The following is a 15,822-nucleotide window of genomic DNA, read 5'->3' as shown; positions in this document are numbered from 1 at the left end:
ATGAAGAAATGTCAAGGACACATTCTGGCCTCCCTCTGACATTGAAGCTTTGAATGTTTTTTTTTTTTTTTGGACACTGGCACACACTGAATTGGACAGAGACGCTATTAGTGGCTATTTTCATAACCGGTACATTGCAAAGCCATTCAGATCTAGATAACAGGTTATCATGCAGAAATTACTTTGGTATAAATGATTCTCTGGGGGTTTATAAATGCAGATACACAAGTAAAAAGTGTAAAAAAAAAAAAAAAAAAAAGACAAGATTTTTAACAAATGTGTTCAGCAAAAAATAACTTCCCAGGAAGACAAAGGGCAAACTGACAGACATACATACTGAAGGAGCAAAATGGAAAAACACTTGCATTTGACATTATGATCAATTCAATCAGTAGTTCAATAAAAAAAAAAAAAAAAAACGTCTATCAATGAATCACTTTTCATTAGTTGACGTACCATCCGGACATGGTGAAGTCACGGTACAGGATCCTCTTCCCCACCTCCTTCCTATGCAGTCTCCTCGGGAACTCCAGATGTGTGAACTCGTTCCCTAATAAGTGGGGCTGCATGTAGGCCTTTGATATGAAAAGAAAAAAAACAGAAAGAGTAGAAGATTGACATGCCCAAGGGATAGGAAAAACAATTCCATAGTCTATTAAGCTGGCAAAGAGAGCAGGCTAAGCCTAGCTGGTGTCTCAACAGGAGGGGAGGTCAACTCTGCTAACATCTGACAGCTGTGCTTGCTAGAAACCAGCTGAGGAGGGTTCTTTCTTACCAAGAACTGCAGTCGCTGTCTCTCCGACTCTGGTGTGAACTCTGCTGACATGGGAATGACTTCCCCAGCCCGGATAATGATAGCTCTGAGGGAGAGGAGCAGACAAAGCAAAACTCTGTTTATTTAGGAAGGGACACAGTTGCTCCTGCTGGCTGCAAGGCAAGAGGAGGTGAGCGACAGAGACAAAAAGATGCTTATATGGTAGGTTATGTGTGTTATATAGCAGTGCACACTCCCTTTGTGTGCATGAGTATCGTACCTGCTGTCCCCGGCGTTCCCAACGTAGAGCTTTCCAAGCAAATAGACGACCACCAGTGCAGTGCAGCCACCTGAGATGTTGTAGACGGCCTTCTCCTTTTCTATCTGGACATCCTAAATACAAACACACACATACAGAAGATACGCATGAATCCTCTACTGAGAACATTAAAATCCAAACTCATCCTTGAAACATTATCGTGTCTCTAATCATCATAGCCTTCAAAAACTTTTTCCTATCACGCAGCGCCATATAGCGTTTAAGCCCAAACCTGATACGGAGTAAAATATCGCCTTGATGTGTAAAACCAGACATGATGCTATTATTAATTATAGCACCATAATGAATTCATTTATCAAGAGCGCCATAAGTCTAGGCGCAATAAAAAGAATGGAAACCTAAAGGACAGAAGAGGAAGTTTGGAGGGGCCGCTGGTTATTACACCAGTTAATTAGCCCAGATTAATTTGGTGCTAATTAAACCAAAAATGATTTGAAGAAAACCATGCAATCAGTCCATTAATTAGATGAATAATTAACCTGTCACTAGAATTAATCAAAATGGTAACATAAATTTGAACCAAGCTGCTCAGACTACGTCTTAACCCCTTTGCGCTCTACGTGGCTGTTGTTGGTCGGCTGCTAACAGCTCCTCAGGGGCCTTTAATCGCAAAACAGAAGCTGAAAGATATCCCACGGAAATGAGCGACCCCTCAGGCGCCTCATTTGCGTCCCTCCGTCACGATCAACAGATTGAGTGGGACTGAAAACGCTGGCAAACACGTTCGCGCTAGTCCTTCCCGAGCGTGTTTTCCCATGAGGGATGTTCACCCCAGCTAAAGTGTATCGCCCTCTGCTCCGCCGCTGACAAAATCCATCAGAATACCACTCTGTAAATGTGTGTGCGTTTCCGCTACACTAAAGGGAACGTATGTGTGTTTCTCTGAAAGGAAGACAACAGAAGGATCGCAAGTGTTCGCGAGCACAGTGCGCATAAATATGTGCACTCATGCCTAGATGCAAGATGCATTAAGTGTGCGAATCTGAGCACGAGTGTGTGTAAATCTGCACTCCAGCAGACACTCCTGACAGACACTAGTCTTGGGGGTAGGGGTTGGAGGGGCAGGAGGAGGGGGTGAACAAATGTGTCCTTCACCCTGCATGAATTATGAATTCACAGTGAGCTATACATATTTATCCTTGCTGTGTCCAATGCCTCTTGCCGCTGGCAGTTCTTCAATAATGGAAACGTCTGCATAAACATCTACACCTATCTTGACTCCACTTCAGCCTGGAAGAGTCACACAACTGAGCTAAATAACCAGAGGGCAGAGAGAGAGAGAGACAGAGAGAGAGAGATGCAATGCCTAAAATTACACATCCCATTTTTCACAACTGCCATTCTAGTGCCAAACCAGTTTCTACACGTCTTAAAATCTTTATTATATCCTTGAAAGACGAAAAATATCACCAGGTAGGACTGGAAATCAGAAGTCATCTAGTTTCGCATCGTCATATCATTACCTAATCCAGTTACAACAAACAAACATAACTCACTGTAAATAAAGCAATCATCCAGTAAATAATTCTAGCGACAAGGTCAAAGCAAGAACAGTCAATTATATTCCTCTTAATCCACTCTTATAAACTCATTCAGGAGAAAAATACCGGGACACACCAAAGTACAGCATAAACAAACAGTATCATGCTGTACACACCCACACATTTGGCCCCACCAAACTACATGAAGTGCAGTGGAACACAAATGGAAAACATTTGCATCCCCATCCAGATGAACATCTCAATATTCTTTTTTTTTTGTTTGTTTTTTTAATCTGTTCCTAAAGTCGTGGGTTTCCATTAAAAAAATAAAAAAAATATATACAGTTCTGTGAAAGAGTATTTGCCCCCCGACAGAAATTTTCTATTTCATGAATACTTTTTCACAGCACTGAATAAATGAAAACAGGACATAAAACAGGCCTACAAACACATTAACAGATGTTTTATAGTTTTATTTTAATGGAACCCATAATCAATGTTTGGTTTTGCGTGTTCCTGCCCCAAAAGTCCCCATCGTCACCATACCATTCAAACCAGCTTACACCAGGGCAGTACCTCCCTTTTCTATGCTCTTGGCAGTATTTTTTGTTATTGGATTTGCAGAATCAATGAGACAGCCTTAACCTATTAGGCCTAAAAGCAGGAAATGTAAAGGAATAACTCAGGGAACAGTATGGGGAGAAAAAGAAGTTAAATGTCAGAAAAGATGGAGAACTCTGGTGATGGACAATGTGGCAGGTAATTAACAGAATTAATCATTTTTAACTAATTAGCCAAAGCGGTGACATATCAGCTGTTTTTAAAGACAAGAAAGACCTTTGGGGAAAATCTTTCAGAACATTGATGTTAGCGCTACTTTAATAGAAAGCATTAATAACTTTGTACCAAACACATTTGCACTCACACAGTCACCAACCTTGACCAAGGAAAAGTCAGTATTCACACATTAATAGTTAACTGACACCTCACAAAAATAAGTGCAGAGTGAAGAATATGAAGTCAAAATGGATGTTGACAATTCATACCAGGTCAAAAATACATTCTGAATGTGGTTTGAAATTGCTAAAGCTAATTAATTTGCCTCAACTTCCTCAAGGTTAATGTTGAACCGTATATTTTTTGAAAACCATTAAATGAGTGGTTCAATAGTTTGGACAATACATATTGGTGAATCCGTCACACGAGACAAAACATACCTTTATACCAGTCTCACAGCTGTAGCTACAGCTTAGCATTACTGGAAAACTATCATGGCTTTGTCCATAGATTAAACTAAAAAAAAAAATACACCCTGAAAACACTTCTGAAGACCACTTATAAAAGGAGCTGTTCAAGATTTTAGGACATGCCATTTTTTTCACTTCCATACACGAAAAATACCACTTTTATGCCCATTTGCCAAATTTTAAACTACTGCCAGCAGCTACTTAGCTTAGCCTAGCACAAAAATACAGCCTGGTTTTGTACAAATAACAAAACCTAGCTAATAGGACATCTGAATTTTACTGATAAATGGGTCATATCTTGTTTTGTAAAACTACTTAGACACCAAAACCTTGCAAAACCAACATTTATCTTTTATGGGAGGTTAAGCACTTCCTTTTTTTGGCTGCTTGAAGCAGTGAATTCATGATGACAATGATAACAGTAACAATAGGTTCCATGGTGTATTGGTCAGCACTCTGGACTCTGAATCCAGCGATCCGAGTTCAAATCTCGGTGGGACCTGAGTGTTGGGGGCAGTGGTGGTACAACGGTTAAGTCTCTGGACTACTGATCAGAAGGTCAGAGGTTCAAACCCCGATGTGGCCACTGTTGGGCCCTTGAGCAAGGCCCTTAACCCTTCCTGCTCCAGGGGCTCTTACTCCCCCAATTGGGGAGAGATGCGAAAATCAGAATTTCCCCTCGTGGGATTAATAAGGGAGAATAAAAATAAATAAATTTAAAAAAATAACACTTGCTTTACTCTTTATTTTTTGTACAGACAAGATATAATACTGTAAATACTGAGCTCAGTGAGAGAGTCAGGCTAGCCAGTTAGCTTTGTCTTAAGCTAAGTTAACAGGCTGATGAAAACGCCAATAAGCCAATTTTTTTTCAAAATTATCACCTATTTGTGATTCCCCAGCTCCTAGGCTGAGCCCTTAAAGGACTCACAGATGGGTATGGAGTTACTTTCTTTATTTGAAGCAGTGGCGTTATTTCTTTGTTTTGCATTAAGATTTTGTAATGTTTTCCATCAAATCCCTGCCCTCTCTCTTTGGCAGCCAGACATACTATTGCTGCACAAGTGTCCTGTGCTTTAGTTTGAGCGTATCTCTTGCTCTCACACTGCTTCTGTGCGTTCATGAAGCTTCTGCTCAGATTTGTAATCTCAGTGTGTTATCTCTGTGAAGCAACCTTGTCAAAGGTCCCCAGCAAATAGAATTCCAGGTATGACGCTGATCAATGCACTCCTTGTAGAAGTGTACCTTTACTTCTGACAACATCTCTTATGAGCAAGTAATGCGTAACCAGGTCCATCCTCTCTGACCTTCCAGGGCTTTTTATACGTACATCAGTTGATTTCTTGTAGGATTTTTGGAGTTAATACACTTATTGTCACAGTGTTCCCATTACTCCATGCAATTAACACTTGAAAGTCAAGCAAATTATCATATATGGATTCCCATGCTGCACATATGCCTTTACCAATTAAGTGATAGTGCATTTAAAATAACATATTCAATTGAGGTCCTTGATTTGAGTCATCCATGCCAGCCAGTGTTCTGCTGAACTGGGTTAAATAATAAGAGATGCCATAAAGAACCTAACTGGCCTGTTTGTCTCCAAAAGTGACCCAATGGAAAGCCAATGTGCGATGGGGCTACTATTATATGTAGCTCTTTTATGCAGATATTGGTATATGTATTAAGTCAGGAAGTCCTACAAAATACAATTGACAAGCATATGATAAGACCTTGGAGGGCAGAAGTGGATGAACCTGCTTGTAAGGGACGACGTAAGAGGCAAAGTGAACGTGCCTACAAGGAGGCAGCAATGATTTCATTGATGATTTTATACTTGTTCGGGAATATTTTTGACAGGATTGATTCACAAAGATAAGACAATGAGAGTACAAATTTGTGAGCAGAAGTTTCACAAGTGCACGGAAGCTGTCTAAGGGCGAGGACAAAACTAAAGCACAGGAGATTTGTGCAAGCAACAGCATATCTAAGTGCACACAAACCATTTTAAGCAAGAGGAGAGCGGATTTGCACTCAAGTAGGGGCTATTTGAGAAGAAGGGCAGGGTTCGGAGGAAACGCATTACAAAATCTAAACCTAAAATGGAGACATAATGCTCTCAAATTGACAGACCACACTGTTGATTGAAGAACAAAAAGTAATTCCCTAATAGTCGTCGGATGTCAAGTTACAGCTAAAGTACAGCTCAACTAGATTTTACACACATACAGAGAATGAGCCAGGTGCTACAAATATATTTGCTAAACTGAGGAGGGTCACATGAGGCCAGTGATCTCATCGCCTCTTATTTCTGTCCTGGCTCAACATAGAGCTCAGCTGATAAGCCTGTGTCTCTAAGCTACACATTGGTTCTGATATTTGCACCTCCCTGAGTGTTTATCGGGCCTCAGCAGTTACTCCACTTCCAGAAGGATGCAGTGAGTCGTGTCAGAATTAAAGCCGTTTCCCGCTGATAAGATACAGTGGCTGGGCGAACTCTGAGACAGAGATTTAGAGAGATACCAGACCTTCCCAAGATTCCCTGACACTTCCCATTTTCTTAAAGAATGAGCTTCATTAAAAAAATAAGACGAGAGGCTTTAAAGGGGTGAGATTCTGCCAAAATCGACTTTTGGGTACTTAGTCAGCAGAAGTGACAGTATTTCGGTCCAAGAGGAAATGTGTGCTATTTGAAACAAACTGCATCTAATTTTACAAAAATTATTACTGAAATTAAAATAAATGACAGCTGTGGAGGAAAGTAAGTACTGTAATTAGAGCCTATAGTTGAGAGCTGCAACCACCTGGAAAAACAAATTAGTGAAACGCTGAACAGTGAACTGAAAATACATCTTATAAGATTTAAAATATAGCTCTTTGAAGAGCAAATTAGGGAGGGAGAGAAACACGTGTGGTAGGGCAGATAGGCTACTGACAGGAATAAGGTAAAGTGGGAGGAACGGGGACAGAGTGTATTATAAAGTCAGTGTGAACTGAATTCCCAGCTAGCAGGAAATGTTACTCTAACACTGACTACCATAACTTATAATAGTGCTTAAAGGAAAGGGATTTAACGGAATATTCAAAGATCATTTTAAGAACATTTATGCATAATACACAACGTTTTAACTGCAACATTCAGGGGATGTTGTCAGGGCCTCAGATTATGTTACATGATAACAAAAGGAAAAACGTCCTCAAAAAATGTTTTCAAGATGTTATCGGGGCTCACATGAAAGAACATATCTGTATAAAACAATCCTGTAATGTAGTATGTCAACAAAGGTAGAACATTCTGCCTGAAGTTTTAGGGGGATGTTTTTGAATTAACATATTATAGAACGTTCTTTGGTAAAATATTTAAAACTGTCACACTATGTTGCATGTTATCAGAGGAAATACACTCGAGAGGCGACATGTGCAAAATGTTTAGTGAAATACTTTTAGCATGATGGTCTGACAATGTTATCACCAAACATTCTTAGAATTTCCTTAGAGAACGTCATCCCACCCCGAAGAACATTCTAGGAACTAAAAATAGCAACGCTACTTTGCAGAATTCTCTCATAACGTTTTTTTAGAACAAAAAACATTCCAGCTGGGTCTTCCAGTGTAAAACTGGATTCCAATTTCAAGATCATGTGATTTCAGACATTTATCACCACACTGTCTTACTACAACACTGTCAAGCAGTGGCTGAATTATCATGATAAGCAATTAAAAACACAATACTCGAGACTCGGTGCAACAACATCACGTATTCTGTCACCAGAAACTCACAATGGATCCTTCAGTGTATTAGCTGATCCTTAAACGAGCATTAATTACTCCCACACACAAACAACAATAAGTGCCCCAGTACACTATTCCTCTTTTTGAGATCAGACAGCTTGGAAAGAATTATTAAATACATACTACCATCTAGTGGTCAAGACATGGAAGCACCAGACTGCACTGACTACTTGGATTTCTGTATCCACACTGCCCTCTATCAAGATCTAACCTCTCGGAGAAATCTCTTCAACAAATGTTATCTTTTAGCAATGACGGAGGCCGAGCATCACTTCAACATAACGCAGCGCATCTGTTTTAGCATGTTTCCAAGGCCAGGCGGGAGGGCTTTTACAGCAGCAAGAACACAGATACTAACTACGTTTTAGTATTTTTTCTAGCAAAATTGGCACTAACTCACTCTTTCCAGCTTTTCAAGGTGAATATTTTTTGCTATCTTAGTTTGTTTCCTGTGAAATTACACTGAATATATTTGGATTTTGGGCACATGTTCGTGACAAAACAAGACATCTTAAAAGAATTTCATGGCTTCAAGGGCAACTTTTGGTAATTAGCAGATTTCAGCTTTATGCAACAACAAAGGTGAAACTGCAAGTCCTCTCATTTTTATGGGGTTTGTGTTTACAGCATTCCCTCTGGTCTTGTTTTTCATCATGTAGTAATGTATTTTTTTCTTTAATTATTGTACATTAACTCTCCTTGTTTGTCTTACATATATTTTCTTCAATCCATTTGCATATTTTAATTTGCTTGCAGGCATTATACTGTCTACATAGCCCACTCTGATTTACTATTAATAAAATCCCTGTAAGTTTAAAACAAGCTGGTTTTATCTCTCAGTGTAAGAGTACATACCATCACTACTCTTTCGCAACGCAGGCAAGGATAAGCACAGGCAAGTACAGAGAGTGTTCAAAGCTGTGATGATGAAACTGAAACCAATGACCGATGACCCTCCCTGTCAGACAGGCCTGCACTGTTTTGATTGGCTCTGCTCTTGATCTCTCAGCATCTCCATGAGTTAAGTCTCCAGCATCCACTTTCAGCACAGCCAGATGGTGAGAGATGGTGACCTGCAGCAGCTCGAGGGGAAAGTACATCACCTTTCCTGGCTTTGCATTGGCTGTCTGACTGGTGCCGTGTGCTTCAAGAGAAACAATCATGCATTATGAGTTTGGAAAGTGTTTGTGCTGTTGTCATGGTTTTGTTGGAGTTTACCGTGTGTAATCACACCTTAAGCTGCTTATCACCTTCACCCACCTGGTATAGACACCTAATAATCTCTGTGGACTATGGCAGGGCGTAGAGATGGGATTTATAGCTCTTTGAAGGGAGCCGGATCTTGAGGAGCAGTTCCTTTCAAAGAGCCCTTCAAAGTGCTGGCTTGCTATTATATTCATTTATGTTTTAGAAGTCAGCCAGGAGTAGCTGGTTTTTATCAAGGAAACAATCACTGGTGGCAGTTATAAGATACAATACAGATCAGAATAATTCAAACTTACACATCCTACCAATATATATTCTATTGAGTTTTATATACATATATATATATTGTATTCTTATTTTTAATTTTTATAATTTTTTTAGTATTGTTAAAATGTTCTTGTGTAGTTTACATTGTTTTTCTTATTGTTTATCTATGCTATATGGTGGTGCAAGTTGCTTCAAAGAGATGTTTTTCTGACAAATACTGCATTGTGCTCTACCTTGCGTGTCGTCCCCAGAAAAGTGCATCCAAATGCTGCTACATTTCCTTTGACTCTGGCTCATTTTGTGTTTTTTTTTACGTCGCTAACATCTCCTTCTCCCTGACAAAGCGGTAAATGTGGCCTCACTCCAGTTAGCTGCATATATAGCTGCATTCACGTGAATAGAGCGTGCTGTGGACGACTCAAACTCTGAGATGTCATTAGTAGTTCTACATGAAGGTGGCATATTATTACAAGGAAACACCACAAACTCTTTTACTTCCACTTTTCGAATCGACCTTTGTAGAGTCATTTGTACCATTTTAGTTAGGATTACATACAGCACACGGCATAGAATGTACAGTTATTAAAAGTTAGTAAAAATGGTTCATGTGCGCACCCTTCTCTTTGTAAACTAACAGGAAATTTAGAGGCCTTTGTGCTTCACTTTATGTCTACAACAATGAATCAATATCAACTGATGCAATTAGAGCCTAATGGATGTTATCTAAGCACACTGATTGCACAGTGCTGTCTGTACACAGTTACTGATAAATGTTGTAGCCTGTGGTGTAAAACTCAACAGGAGGCTGGAAAATTCTTATCGAGTTCTGTTTAGTCGTGTATATAAGGTAAAGGTGTGTGTAAAGATTAGCAGTTATTTGGACTGCAGGCTATGCAAACAGAACAGAGTTAATCCTATTTTTTGTCTTTTTGTAAGCTTCTATTCATTTTCAGCCACACCCGGCTTGCAGGCAACACAGCTGGAAAAGCTTTTTTCTTTGTAGTCTTTAGATAGGTGCTGCATGTTCTCCTCCACCCAGTCATAAAATTAAGGACTGGAGCAACAAGTTTGGAGGTATTAGTTGGGGATGTCCAACCTGGGAATTATAGTCAATCAGACATCACACGATGTTACTGTAGTGTCAATAAATCTCCTCACAGTTCATTTTTATGTTGCTCTATTGTGAAGTCTGTTGTGTTTTAAAACACCAGAGTGGAACTGAGAAGACAGCCACAGATTTTAAGGTGCAACACAAACATAAAATTAGTAACAAAGTGTTTATGTTTTTCTTTAGGATTAGTGACAGGAACATATTGTTTTTACTGTATATGATGAACGGTGAGCATCATCTCCACATCACGTTAGCAGCTGTTGTTTAAAACTAAAATGCTGATTTTCAGTTTTTATATGAAGCAGCACAGGTCTCTTACCATGTCTTTGAAGGCATTCTCGATAGCTCCGATCACCAGACTCTCAGGTGAAACTTTCTTCTCTGTGAAGAATCGAGTGGGTGGGGTGCTGGGGGAACCTGGAGCCCCTGCGGCGCCTCGGAGTGAAGCAGCTCTGGTAAGGGCACGCTGAGATGTCGGGGTGAGGTGGTGATTGATGGGTTCTTCACCCAGGCATGTGGGTGGCAGCAGGTTGGGGGTGCAGAGAATCTCCATCACCTCCTGCAAGTGCAGTGCGATGTGGTGATGGAGGAGACGGGAGGCCACTACAGCCGCCCCAGAACCAGCATGACCGTCAAACAACGCCCAGTAGTGAAAGGTCAGATCCTCAGAGGTCTCCTGCACACAGGGAAGAGCACACATCCGCCACACACACATTAATCAGTTGTGTCAACATGTGCGTCTCCAGGATGTTACATGAGAAGAGGAACTTTGTCAAACTTTGCAATCACACTGATCCATCAACATGATCAACTACATCCTGAAAACCTATTTATCTTCTGTGGAGCAAACTAATCCTGAGCATGAATGATCAATGCAAATGTCTGCTAAAAACACTGGAAACTGGCTGTTTATTGTCGGCAGTCGACTGAAAAATGTCTTTCCTTGGTTATCTGCCAATATTAGTAATATTTAAGAACTGATCAGGACTTGAAGACATTCAGATCTGACCCAATAAGCATCTCTAAAGGGCATACACTGTTTAAAAAAAAAGAAAACTGCTGCATCCATGCTTGAAGCTAAGAAATTTAAAGCTTTTCCTGCTTACTTTCGATTACAAGCTACAAGATATCCTCTATTCTAAAAGAATGGAATGCAATGGCCTCTCATCGAGAATAATGAAAATGTGACTATAGCAAAATGCAAAGCATCATTTATGACTGCAGCCACAGGATACACAGCTGTGGTTCCAAACCTGGAGGCCCAGGACCCATCAGCTGGTCTCAAGATACCATGAATCCCTGGAGCAAAGAATGAAATATACACTTCTGATTTCTGTGTGTTTTTTAAAATCTTTTTTCTAATCTTTGCTCTTTTCTTTGCTGGTAAGATTTACCACTTCAGGCCTCTAAAAGCCAACAAAATGAAACAATCAAAATGGGGAACACCACGAGAAGAATTGCATGTATAGTACGGTCTGATCAGAACAGGGTTGCAAAGCTTGGTAACCGCTGGTGCGCCTTCTGTAGTGTCAGTGACCAGAATAATCTAAAAATCCTGTTTAACAGCACACTGGAACAAGCTACACAGCTACCTCTCATTGTGTACTATGTAAATAAACTCATGCAGACGTCAGTGCATCATGCAAGTGAATGTATGAAAGCTCCTTTGTGTGCTGCATTCAAATTCATCCCACAGGTGTTCAGTGGGAACACTGCCAGGAGACTGCAGCGGTCAGTTCAGTGATCTGATCCAAATGTAAACCTCCCCTTGGGGGTGCCAGATGTCTATGATTGGATGAGCCAGCTCTGCTATGATGGTAATGTTTGCTTGAGCTTCAATCCGCAGGGTTTAATAGGCTCGGGATGATGCGCTACGTGCTCCCAAACTGCGTACTGTCTTGATCTACAAAGGATCACTTCCCACGTCATGCTTAAACATAGTTTCCTGTGATCTGGCTCATTGATTGAGCACTTTTGAGTTTGCCGTCTTCACAAACCACAGCAACTCTATGATCCTCCGTTCTCCTGAACCCAGTGGAGCTTTCTGCTTCAAGACTCTTACATTACATGAGATTTAAATACTGATGGTGGAGTTAAAATGGCATGTAAGTAGAGACATGAAATCGCTGTTGCACATTATGCTGTGACGCATATATAAAACGCAAACAAGAGGACTGATGTATACTGCATTTTTTATGGCAATTGAGCACAAGGCAGTGGTAGCACATATTTCTGCACACGCTAAAGATCTGACTCTCAAAATCTAATGCAGGCAGAATCTACAGCATGAGTCCATGAGGCAAGCACGAAGCACTAGAAAGGCTCTACTGGACTTTTATTGGTTTAGCATCACTGCAGTAGTGAGTCATGAGGCACTTGCATGAGTTTGCTGTAGGCAGCGGGTTGGCCTGAGTAAAGTGCTGGTGGGCTGAGAGGAAATGTTAGGTACATCATTTTAGTGTGTGAGTGAAGAAAAAAAACAATGAAACAATGCAGAAATTAGAACAATAGAAAGACAAAAGCAGCAGGTGAACATCATTGTTTTGTCATTGTTTTTCAGTGCCACCAGTCTGAGTAACAGAATTAAGAGTGTCAATACACAGTGTGGATGTAGCACTCTGCCCTTCAGAAGAAAATGGCAGCGACATCCCGTTTCATAATGATACAGAGTTCTCCTTCGCAGTGTGTCAGCCTATTTGTGTGTGAGAGCTGTTGAAGGCTAGTGTGGTGTGGAAAGGACGCTGTGCTGTACGCCCCAATAAACTGCTGATGGGACAGGACCAGGGGACAGCGGGTCTCGACAAAACGCCCTGGAGACATTCAAGGACGAAAGTCACTCTGATTACTACCCAGACTTCATCACTAAATACAGGCTAAAATGTAAAAAAAACAACTTCAGTCTGTGATGGTTTGACATTTTTCATAGAAAAACACGGCTCACCTGCTTGCATCACTAGCACCTAAACTAAAGTATAAAATTCCATTTGGATTTGTTCTTTTGATTTGTTTAATGCCTGCTCTAAAAATATAACAAATCCTCGCAGGAGTTGTTTTCACTTGTGAACTGAATTTCTTTATGAGACTTTCCACTTCACCTCACCAAAAAGACTTTTTTTTAAACTTCAGTACCCTGAAATCATCATTTCAGCTGCACTCCATCCAGTCAGTGTGTGCTTGCTTCTAAGGAAAAGAAATACAATAGATCCCACTGATGCTTGTACTGTGTTCTTTAAGGCAATCCCTTTCTGTCATCATGGAATGTATCTGCAGAATGTCATGGAAAGATTAGAGATTTCCCTTCAGTTTGACTCACCAGGTTCTCCCGGAGGCCCAGGCCCTCTCCGTTAGGCAGGGAGGACCTCCTACGATCCATGGTCGTTCGGTTGGGTGTAGAGCTTCCTGTAGGTCTCCTCTTGACCACCAGCACCTCACAGCAAGCCTGGTCCTCATTCAGTGTGCTCTTTCCTGCATTGATCACCCTAAACAGAGAGAGAACAGAACACCAGAAAAGGCATTTCAGTGGAATATTAGTTTAATAAGACTTCTAAGATATGAGAAAATGTGATAGCAACAAGCATAAGAGTCGCAGCCACGAATTAAAACCACTGAGAGGCGATCATCTCGTTACAATGCAATGTTCTGCTGGGTAACACTGGGTGCTGGCATTCACGTGGATGTTCCTGTCACAGCGGCACCCCCCATCGAACCACTAAGACTCAGAAACGGATCAAGGAGCCTGACAACGATCCCAAGGCATTGACCTGGCATGCCAGCTCCCCAGATCCCAATCTGATCAAGTATCCAAACGATCCACCGGAACAAACCTGAGCCTCCCAGACGATCCACTTCCAATGGCATGATGTCAGACACGACAGGACACCGGTAGAGGCCCGATGTCCATGCTCTGATGGGTCAGAGCTGTTTTGGCAGCACGAAGGGGGAATTACACAACACTGGGCTGGTGCTTGTAATGTTGTGGCTGATAGGTACATTACAAATGAACTGTGCGAATATTTACATGAAAGAAATCCAAAAGTCCAGAGCATGCATGCTCAAGTTGCTCCACCTAAGTGTTGCAGGTCATGCATTGCTTGACCTGCAACACTTGGGTGGGTGGCACATGAATGTCCGGACTCAAGGTTTCCCAGCAGAACATTGCATTATAACAAGGCGATCGATTTTATTCACTTGACCTGCCAGTGGTCATAATGTTGTGGCTGATCAGTGTATAGTGTCATACAATATATATTTGCAGAGTAGTATTTAGAATAATGTATAATATACATAATAGAAATGTAAAAACAAACAGCCTCAGAGGGATCTGAGGGATGAACTATTTTCAAGTCATCAGTTGTCATCCTTCTATCACGAACACAAACAGCTTAGAAACAGCTGTGTCTTGAGTTTAACTTCACCTAAGGTGGTTGTGTGTCTTCTCCTTTATTGCTATCAAGATTTCCTGAACACATGGCTGCAGATATAAGAGAGGGAAGACGTGTGACCTTTCATCCGTGCAAAGTCTATAAAACCCGTCCACAACTTGATTTCTGTGTGAGAGTCTCACAGCAACCTGTCATGACAGCAGATTCTTGCCATTAACAAAGCGAGACAATGGGAAATAAGGTCGACAAACACACAAACTTTAAGTACACATTTCAGTGTAAGTCCCCCGCATGTAGGGCAGAGGACAGACAGACACATGAATACTACATTATACAACACCTGGCAGATGGTGCCATACTGCTGTGAGCTGCCGTAGCTATGGACAAGCACACGCTGCTTAAAAACACTCCAGATATTCTCCATTTAGCCACACCATAGGAGACATTCAGTCTACAGTGGCCCTATTAAAACTGTGCATTAAGCAGCTTATAAAATTAGATGAGCAAAGGCCATGCAGGAACACATCGTAATATAGGCATTATTGCAGAAATTCTGCCATGTTTTCATTTCAAAGACTCAAAACAGAAACATTCCTTGCCTAAATATATGAAAAAACACATTACATCAAGTTAATCTCAAAACAAATTTACCAGTGGGGCTCTTATCAGATAAATGAGGCATTCTATGGCTACATGTTGATATGAGAGGCAGCTGTAATTACCCCCCTATGTGGGATTCTATGTAAATAATCCTAAGTGGTCATGAGGATGAGCATGCAGAGCAGGGATCCCCCGTCTCCAGCTAAGAAAACATTGTGGGTCATAAAACTGACAGGAAATTGACCCGGGGCCTATCTTCACTCAGCGAGATTGATTTTAATTGCTGACTTACACAATGAGCTATTCACCACTTCCCTATTCTAAAAACCAAGAATAGCACATTCCCTACAGTGTGTTGATAACAGGAGTTTTAAGGGAACACTTAACCACCAATGAGTTATTTCTGTGTCTCTACACCAACTTAGAACAGAGAAAAGCATCAATCACACCGACAAGTCTCATAATTTTTTTTTTTTCAAGCAATTTTTTTGGCTTTATTTGACAGTTTAGTCAAGAGGCAGATAGGAAAGTAGGGAGAAGAATCGGGGGAAGATCTGCTACAAAGAGCCATGAGCTGAAATCGAACAAAGGCCCCCCGCCAGGGAATCTAGCCCATTTATGGGTCACCCGCTCAACCTGTTC

The 15,822-nt window shown here is 40.9% G+C and overlaps 1 protein-coding gene and 1 non-coding gene across 2 annotated transcripts in view; one reads left to right on the top strand and one right to left on the bottom strand.

The window, feature by feature from the left end:
- The window catches only part of ppm1h (protein phosphatase, Mg2+/Mn2+ dependent, 1H), a 38,704-nt gene that overhangs the window by 13,888 nt on the left and 8,994 nt on the right, over positions 1–15,822 (bottom strand). The window contains exons 2-6 of the mRNA XM_023284201.3: positions 13,512–13,677; positions 10,518–10,874; positions 1,035–1,147; positions 776–860; positions 457–575 (exon numbers count right to left, since the gene is read on the bottom strand). Coding sequence (XP_023139969.2) covers positions 457–575; positions 776–860; positions 1,035–1,147; positions 10,518–10,874; positions 13,512–13,677 — 840 coding nt within the window. The remainder of the gene's footprint in view (positions 1–456; positions 576–775; positions 861–1,034; positions 1,148–10,517; positions 10,875–13,511; positions 13,678–15,822) is intronic.
- trnaq-cug (transfer RNA glutamine (anticodon CUG)) lies at positions 4,253–4,324 on the top strand. The gene has a single exon. It is a non-coding gene; the product is annotated as a tRNA-Gln (tRNA).

The sequence above is a fragment of the Amphiprion ocellaris genome, chromosome 3, assembly GCF_022539595.1.
Source record: "Amphiprion ocellaris isolate individual 3 ecotype Okinawa chromosome 3, ASM2253959v1, whole genome shotgun sequence".
NCBI classification, from domain to species: Eukaryota; Metazoa; Chordata; class Actinopteri; family Pomacentridae; genus Amphiprion; species Amphiprion ocellaris.
Note: the sequence above shows the minus strand (reverse complement) of the source record. Positions and strands in the feature narration are given on the sequence as shown.